Raw genomic sequence first — 8,422 nt, forward strand, 5'->3', positions numbered from 1 at the left:
AAAAGAGCAAAAATCAACGGTCCAGAGCCGTTGATCCTGAACCAGAAGCTGCTCTGAGGTCAGTTTAGAGAAAATGTTTGTGTTGCACTAAAATCTATGAAACCCAGGAGTTTGTTTCAAAATGCCGACGACAGACATAGACAGGTAAACTTTCCTCTGATTTCCAGTCAGACTCACCAGTCAGACTAGTTTGGGCTCATTTCTCCTCATAACACTTTCTGTTTAAACTCACCTGTTCAGGTATGACATCAATGGTTCTGCTGTGGTTCTGTTGGGTCTCAGTTTGTTGATCAGATATTCAACTCCTTGGATCGTTTGAATAAATTGTGAGTTTGTTTTGGTTTTTACTTGAACTTTGTCTTCAGGAACTTTCCTCTTGTTTCTGCTCTCTGAAATCAGAAGTGAACAGATTCACTTCTGATTTCAGATCAAAGTTTAATCTCTCTGCTGTTTGGTTAATCTACAGGGATTATTAGATTACTGATTAACTGTAATCAAAGATGAACAGCTGATTCATGATTTTATTTCCTGGTATCAAACTCTGGTCTCAACATTAAAGTCAAACACAACAATTTTCTGTTGCTTCCTTCAAAAAGAAAATATTACATATTATTGTAAAATATTAATGTTTAAATTTGTTCAATTCAGTCAAATTATTTATTGTGGAGCTAAATATTTACATTTTTACCCATTTACAATTTTTTCCTGTCATATGCTAAATAAACTATAACATTTTTTTAAATCATCACTACAGCTATGATCAAAATAAGTAAACCCTGATTTTTATCCAAACTTTTCTCCTTCCTCATGAAGACTTTGTCTACAGACATACATATATTGTTTGATTTAGATTATCTGACACCAGAGCACTATCTTAGAAATAAATATTACAATATAATTTTAACTTTCTAAGATTTACAAAATCTTCATATTAGTCTTCATATTGTGTTACACCAAGCACTATATAGCTAATATTAGCTGACATTTTGCTGGTGGACATGAATACAGTACATTAATATTCTATTCACACAATATAAACAATATTCTCACTTATGAAAAGTTATCCCCCGAGCCCTGACAACAGCAGTCGGTCGATTTTAACAAAATATCCTGCAGTGCTGAGGCATCTTCTGCTGTAGGTAGGATGGACAACCGCTCCAAGATGGCCGCCGTAATTTCTGGATCCGAGCAGCCAATGTGGGTCTACTCTTTTATTATGTCTATGGAAATCAAACGTGCTGATTTTACTGCAAAGTTTCAACTTCCTGGTTCTGCTGTATGGCAGGCCGTTTTATCATAAATTTGGTTTCGCCTGATTATCCGTAATTAAATTCTAGATATCTAAAAATGCATTTTTACTAGACAAAACTACATTTTGACTATCCAGAATGGTAACTGAAGATATCTGCATTTATATTCTGACTAGTAAGAAAAATAAATCACCATATCTTCAATTACATTTTGATGAGTCAAAATTCCTCTCAAGATATCTCAAATGATGTCACCGGATCTGTCATTTGATGGGACACATATCCATTATTATAATTTAATATATGTCAAACTTATGAATAGTCAAAATTACATTATTAGCTATCTGAACTAAGAATTGCGTGGAAGCCCCTTTGTGCTCTCCAAAGAACCTGCAGAATTTTATGTTTCCTGCACAAAATTCAGTAAAAGCCACAACGTTGAAAGAACTTGGCAATGTTGGATATGCAGAGAACGCAAAACATCATGGATTTTGAGACTGATTCAGAATCATTTCCAGCAAACCGAATGCACTTACAAGCAGCTTTGAAAATCTTAATAGTGCTGTCAACCAATTTTCAACATGAAAGCAGTGCGTTTTCAAACATGTTTCCCTTTTTTCTACTTTTCATTGTTTTATTAAGCTTTCAAAATGCTGTGAAAGTCACAGACGTTTTGACTATACAAAACCCATGTTCAAGATATGAGTAAGGTCACTCTGAATAGTCAGAATGATAATTTACGACATCTTAAATAGAAAAGCTATGTAATTCAAGCTCTAACTGGAGATATCTGAATATAAATTTTGACTGGTCAAAATTGATATGTTCTGAATTGAGTGTGGGTTCCTCTGCCCAGCTGGTTCCACTCAGCAGCTCTGACTGAAGGAAACAGGCAGGAAGTTAGACATAGACTTATTTTATTGTCGTTGCATAAAGAAACAAAAGTAAAATTGGCAATGAAATGTTACCTCTTGGCCACTGGAGCACACACAGAAACACAAGTGTGCCTATAATTACATAATAAACAAATAATAATGTATTGCTAAATATATATCACCTAGTATTTTCAAGCAGTTTTAGTAATGGGATTGTTGAGCAATCTGATGGCCAGTGGGAGACAGCTATTTCTGAGTCTGGCTGTTCTACAGCGGATGCTAGGAATCTCCTGCCAGATGCCAACCGGATGAACAGACCCTGGAGAGGATGGGTGGAGTCAGAGAAGATCTGGTTTGCTCTGGGAATGCAGCATCTGTAGGCAATGGTATGGATAGGGGGGAGTGGAGCCCAATGGTCCTCTCTGCTGTCTTCACCTCTCTTTACAGAGACTTCCAGTCTGAGGCCTTGCAGCTCCCAGACCAGATGGAGATACTCCTGGTCAGCAAGCTCTCAATGGTTCCTCTATAGAAGGTGGAGAGGAAGGAAGGAGGGAGGGAAGCCTTTCTCATTCGTCTCAGAAAGTGCAGGCGCTGCTGTGCCTTTTTCACCAGTGAAGTGATGTGAGTTGTCCAACTGAGGTTGTCTGTAATGTGAACCCCCAGGAACTTAGTGCTGCTGATGATCTCCACTGCTTTGTCATTAATGAGGACAGGTGTGTGGTTCAGTCGGGACCTTCTGAAGTCGACAACGATTTATTTTATCTTGTTGACATTCAGGAGCAGGTTGTTCATTCTGCACCAGTCCACAAGATGTTGTACCTCTTTTCTGTAGTTCACTTCATTGTCATCCTGAATGTATCCCATAATTATTGTGTTGTCTGCATATTTCATGATGTGGTTGGTGTTAAACCTGGGACTACAGTCGTGGGTCATCAGGGTAAACTGCAGGGGTCTCAGGACACAGCCCTGGGGGGAACCAGTGTTCAAAGAAATGACGTTGGAGGTATTATTACCCACACAGACAGACTGAGTTCTGTCGGTGAGGAAGTCCAGCAGCCAGTTGCACAGTGGAATATGGAAGCCCAAAGGGACCAGTTTGCATGCCAAGTCCTGGGGGATGATCGTATTAAATGCTGAGCTGAAGTCCAAAAACAGCATCTGTACGTGGGTGTTTCTTTTCTCCAGATGTACCAGGCTCAGATGAAGAGCAGTGGAGATGCCATCTTCAGTCGAGCGATTAGGTTTGTATGCAAACTGGAAAGGGTCAAATGATGGAGGCAGTATAGAAATTATGTGATCCTTAACTACTCTCTCGAAGCACTTCATGATGATAGATGTTAATGCAATGGGTCGAAAGTAATTGAGACATGTGATGGTTGGTTTCTTGGGGACTGGAATAATAACAACTGACTTAAAACAAGAGGGGACAATGGTCTGGTGCAGCACTGTTGAAGATGTCCGTGAGCACATGGGCTAGATGGTCTGCACATTCTTTGATCAGCCTTGCTGGAATGTTGTCAGGTCCTCCAGCTTTTCATATGATGACCTTCCCCAGGGATTTTCACACAGCAGATGTTTCGAGCCTGATGGCCTATGCAAACACCACCTCCCCTGGATTTACCAGTAAGAGCATGGCTCCTGTCAGCTCTAAAATTTGTTAGCCCCTCCAGACTGATGGCATTATCAGGTTCAGATGAGTTTAGCCATATCTCGCAGAAAATGAAAATGCAGCAGTTTCTTGTTTTCCTTATGGTGGTTAAATTCAGCTTCAGGTAGTTCATTTTGCTTTCAAGGGATTGTGGTCCTGGCAGTGAACCCCAAAAAGGCTACTGGTCCAGACAGAATACCTAGCAAGGTGCTCAGAACATGTGCATATCAACTTGCTCCCATCTTTACCAGAATCTTCAACCTCTCTCTGCCCCAGGCAGTTATCCCGTCCTGCTTAAAATCAACCATTATTGTCCCAATGCCGAAGAAGTCTCCAATCAACAGCATAAATGATTACCGCCCTGTGGCCCTCACTCCAGTAATCATGAAGTGCTTCGAGAGACTGGTTCTCCCGCACATCAAAGACTACCTACCTTTGACTTTGACCGGCACCAGTTCGCATATCGAACAAACGGATCCACAGAGGACGCCATAGCCTTAGCTCTCCACTTTGCACTGAGCCACCTGGAGCACAGGAGAGCTATGTCCAAATGCTCTTTGTGGATTACAGCTCAGCTTTTAATACTATAATTCCGGATATTCTCCAAACCAAACTGGTCACCCTTGGTCTCCCCCCTCTTACATGCACCTGGATAAAAGACTTCCTCACCAATCAGTCCCAGACTGTGAGACTTGGCCCACACCTCCCCTCTACTCGTATGTTGAGCACCGGACCCTCCACAGGGCTGTGTGCTGAGCCTCCTGCTGTACTGCCTCTACACCCATGACTGCAGTCCGACCCACAACAATAACCTCATTGTCAATTTTGCTGATGACACCACAGTAGTTGGACTAACCTTAAAGGGAGATGAAACAGCCTACAGACAGGAGATCCTGAAACTGACAGCCTGGTGTTCAGCGAACAATCTTGTTCTGAACACCAAGAAAACCAAAGAGATCATTGACAATTTCAGGAAGCACTGCACTGACCCAGCTCCCTTTTACATCAATGGCGAGTGTGTAGAAAGGGTCCACTCATTCTGATTCCTTGACATCCTCATTACAGCTGGCATCGGCTGGAAAGAAAACATCACAGCGATCACACTTCCTGAGAGTGCTTGGAAAGCACAATCTGGACCCCAAACGGCTGCTGACCTGCTACCGCTCATCCATTGAGAGCTTGCTGACGTACTGTATCATAGTATGGTACGGTAGCTGCACTGTGGCAGACAGGGAGAGGCTTCAGAAGGTTGTCAAAGCAGCACAGCGAATCCTTGGCTGCCCTCTCCCCTCCATGCTGGACATTTACACCTCATGGTGCCTTAACAGAGCAAAACACATCCTGAAGGACAACTCCCACCCTGGCTTCAAACTGTTTGACCTGCTGCCCTCCGGGAAGCACTACAGGTGCTTTAGGACAAGGACAAGCAGATTTAAAACCAGTTTCTTCCCAAACGCTGTAACAATCCTAAATTCACACATGCACTGACTTATTTCCTCCCCCTCTCCCTACCTTCCCCGGTACCTACCTACAGTATAACCACTGTGATATTTACTGTGCAATATTTACACTGTGCAACAACACTACCTCTGTGCAATATTTATATGTATTTTATATTTATTCATATTCTGTATTTTTAAATTTGGTAAAAATTTGTATATATACATTTTACATGCACTTCTTTTTAATGTACATGTCTGCACTGGAAATAGGGCTTTTAATTTCGTTGTAAACTTGCATAATGATAATAAAATGCATTCTACATTAGCAAGCAAGATGGAGGGAAGCGGCAAACGGAAAGGGTTCGCTTTTAGCTTAGCTGTAAGTCCACCACGACTTGGGCATGGTGGAAGGTTTTCCTACGTTCATCACTGCTCACATCCTGGCTGACTTCAGGCTAAACCCCGCTGAGGTTTGTGGGAAGAAGACAGTCTGTTTGGTTTCTCTTCAGAAATGGAGGATGATATCTGTGCTCTCGTTGTTGACAACGGCTCCGGTAAGCTCAAGGCTGGGTTTGCAGGGGATGATGCTCCTCGTGCCGTTTTCCCCTCCATCGTTGGGCGACCCAGACACTAGGTAGGAACTGGACCACCCTCATCAGTCTCAGGTGTGATGGTCTAGCAGTTTGACTGACTTTGTGTGCAGGGTGTGATGGTGGGAATGTGCCAGAAGGACAGCTTTGTGGGAGACGAGGCCCAGAGCAAGAAAGGCCTCCTGACCCTGAAGTCTCCCATCAAGCGCGGGATCATCACCGACTGGGACGACATGGAGAAGGTGAGTTAAAGCTGAGATTTACTTTACATACCTGTTAACCTGAGGCTGTTAACAGGAACTTAAACTTAACAGAGAGCTTAAAGTTTGCTTCTGATGCTCTGAATTTATCAGTGACTGTAGCAGAAAAATGTGGCTGGGTTTAAAGCTCAGTAGCTGCTCTGAAAGTGCTGATACAAAGACTGCTGCTCAAATGTAAAGCCATTAAAATCTTGGCATTTTGTCCTTCATAATGGCCGTACTGTCTTGACTTGTGGTCAACCTGAACTCTTCAGATCTGGCATCACACCTTCCTCAACGAGCTCCATGTCGCTCCGGAGGAACATCCGGTCCTACTGACAGAAACTCCTCTCAACCCCAAAGCCAACAGGGAGAAGATGACCCAGGTGAGTTCTGACCCGACCCAGTTCAGAGGAGAGACTTTCTTCTACTTTGTTATCTGTAAAGAGAAGTGAGACGAATCCTCTTCCTGTTCCAGATCATCTTTGAGACGTTCAACTCTCCTGCCATCTATGTGGCCAACCAGGCTGTCCTGTCGCTGTACACCTCCGGTCGTCTCACAGGTCAGGGAATCATGAAACAGAGTCGGCTTCTGAAGTGACTCATGACTGCTTCGTTTACTGACTTGCACTTTAATCTCTCAGGTACTGTGATAGACTCTGGTGATGGTGTCAGCCACACTGTGCCGATCTATGAAGGCCACGCTCTTCCTCACGCCGTCCTGCATCTGAATCTGGCTGGCAGAGATCTGACAGACTACCTGATGAAGATCCTCACAGAGAGAGGCTACAGCTTCACTACCAATTGTACGGCTCAGTCAGAATTAAACCAACCTTTAAGGCTTGACCTTGTGCTCTATGACCTTTTATTCTGACTTCCAGCTGAGCGTGAGATTGTGCACGACATCAAGGAGATGCTCTGCTATGTGGCTCTAGACTTTGAGCAGGAGATGCAGATGGCAGCTTCCTCCTCTTCCCTGGAGAAAAGCTATGAGCTTCCTGACGGCCAAGTCGTTACCATTGGCAACGAGCGTTTCCGCTGCCCAGAGGCTCTCTTCCAGCCATCTTTCATCGGTCTGTAAATAAGTAGATGATCAAACGCTGAAATCTCTTTAGTAGCATTCAGTGAACTTCTGGTCCCAAACTTCAGTGACCTGTACCTGTTTTCTTTAGGAATGGAGTCTGATGGTATTCATGAAACAACTTACAACAGCATCATGAAGTGTGACGTGGACATCCGTAAGGATCTGTTCACCAACACTGTCCTTTCCGGCGGTACCACCATGTTCCCTGGAATCGCTGACCGCATGCAGAAGGAGATCACTGACCTGGCCCCATCCAGCATGAAAGTCAAGGTATGATGGTCCTCTGTGCCCATTGACACTCTGCAGTATACCTGGATGAGTTCACAGGTCGAAGGTCATCCAGAAACCTAATGCAGCTGTTGCAGGTGGTTATTTTGAAACAAGTTGATAATGTCCTACAGAGAATGGAGAAATGAAACTTGACCAACAACAAACCTGCAGACTTTAATCTTGATGGCAAATCTAGAACATGGATCATTTAAGATTTCCTCTCAAGCTTGGATCTTTTTCTTGACCTTGTTGTTTCATTGTGGATAGATTATAGCTCCACCAGAGAGGAAGTACTCGGTCTGGATCGGCGGCTCCATCCTGGCCACGCTCTCCACCTTCCAACAGATATGTATCAGCAAGCAGGAGTACAATGAATTCGGCTCAACCATCGTCCACCACAAGTGCTTCTGAAGCGTCCTCCCTGTCCCAGAGAGGCGCCTGATTTTCAGCTGCTGCATCCAGCTGGGAGGCCGTCTGGCTCATCTGGTGTAAACGGACTCAAACATCCTGTTGGACATTTTAGTTTGATTATTCTACTTTTAGTGATGTTTAACCGTAGCACATGTGGAAACATTAGATTGATCATGATTGTTTTGAGTAGGCCTCAATGTAGGTTAGATTTAGATTTATGATTTAATCAATAATCTGATCAGTAGAATATTTTTTCTTAGATATAATGACCACACTTTGATTAAAATTAGTCTAATCAGTAAGTTTTATTTTAAATCACAGTCTTAACAAGTGTGTAAGTCATATATTCATCTGAAAATGTTTTCGTTCATTATAACCAATGAAGTAGAAAACTAATCAGAAAATGTTGAGTGTAACAAATGTTTTGGTATTGAAACTGTTCATGTCTGTTTTGTAAGAGTTTGAAGATATTATATGAAACGTGCCAATTTTTATAATCAGAATCTGCTGTTTGATGCCCTGGGTCAGAGGTCAGAGGTCAGCAGAGCTCTGTGCGGTTCAGGAACCAGTTTGAAGCAGTTTGGAAGAATGAAAATCATGGATAGCTGATAAA

At 42.8% G+C, this 8,422-nt stretch overlaps 1 protein-coding gene and 1 long non-coding RNA gene across 2 annotated transcripts; one reads left to right on the forward strand and one right to left on the reverse strand.

The window, feature by feature from the left end:
* The first annotated feature begins 51 nt into the window (after nucleotides 1-51).
* Nucleotides 52-8,416, forward strand: LOC103132154 (actin-like). Its single transcript, XM_016667180.1, has 9 exons — nucleotides 52-326; nucleotides 5,725-5,849; nucleotides 5,919-6,047; nucleotides 6,320-6,430; nucleotides 6,523-6,607; nucleotides 6,689-6,850; nucleotides 6,926-7,117; nucleotides 7,217-7,398; nucleotides 7,666-8,416. Exons 3-9 carry the CDS (start codon nucleotides 5,925-5,927, stop codon nucleotides 7,807-7,809), a joined length of 999 nt encoding a protein of 332 aa, XP_016522666.1. The 5' UTR covers nucleotides 52-326; nucleotides 5,725-5,849; nucleotides 5,919-5,924; the 3' UTR covers nucleotides 7,810-8,416.
* LOC107835032 (uncharacterized) lies at nucleotides 3,943-5,731 on the reverse strand. The gene is made up of 3 exons (XR_001660862.1): nucleotides 4,867-5,731; nucleotides 4,678-4,680; nucleotides 3,943-3,954 (listed from the first exon to the last, which is right to left on the reverse strand). It is a non-coding gene; the product is annotated as an uncharacterized LOC107835032 (long non-coding RNA).
* Nucleotides 8,417-8,422: the final 6 nt, after the last annotated feature.

This window comes from Poecilia formosa, unplaced genomic scaffold (assembly GCF_000485575.1).
Source record: "Poecilia formosa unplaced genomic scaffold, Poecilia_formosa-5.1.2 Scaffold937, whole genome shotgun sequence".
NCBI classification, from domain to species: Eukaryota; Metazoa; Chordata; class Actinopteri; order Cyprinodontiformes; family Poeciliidae; genus Poecilia; species Poecilia formosa.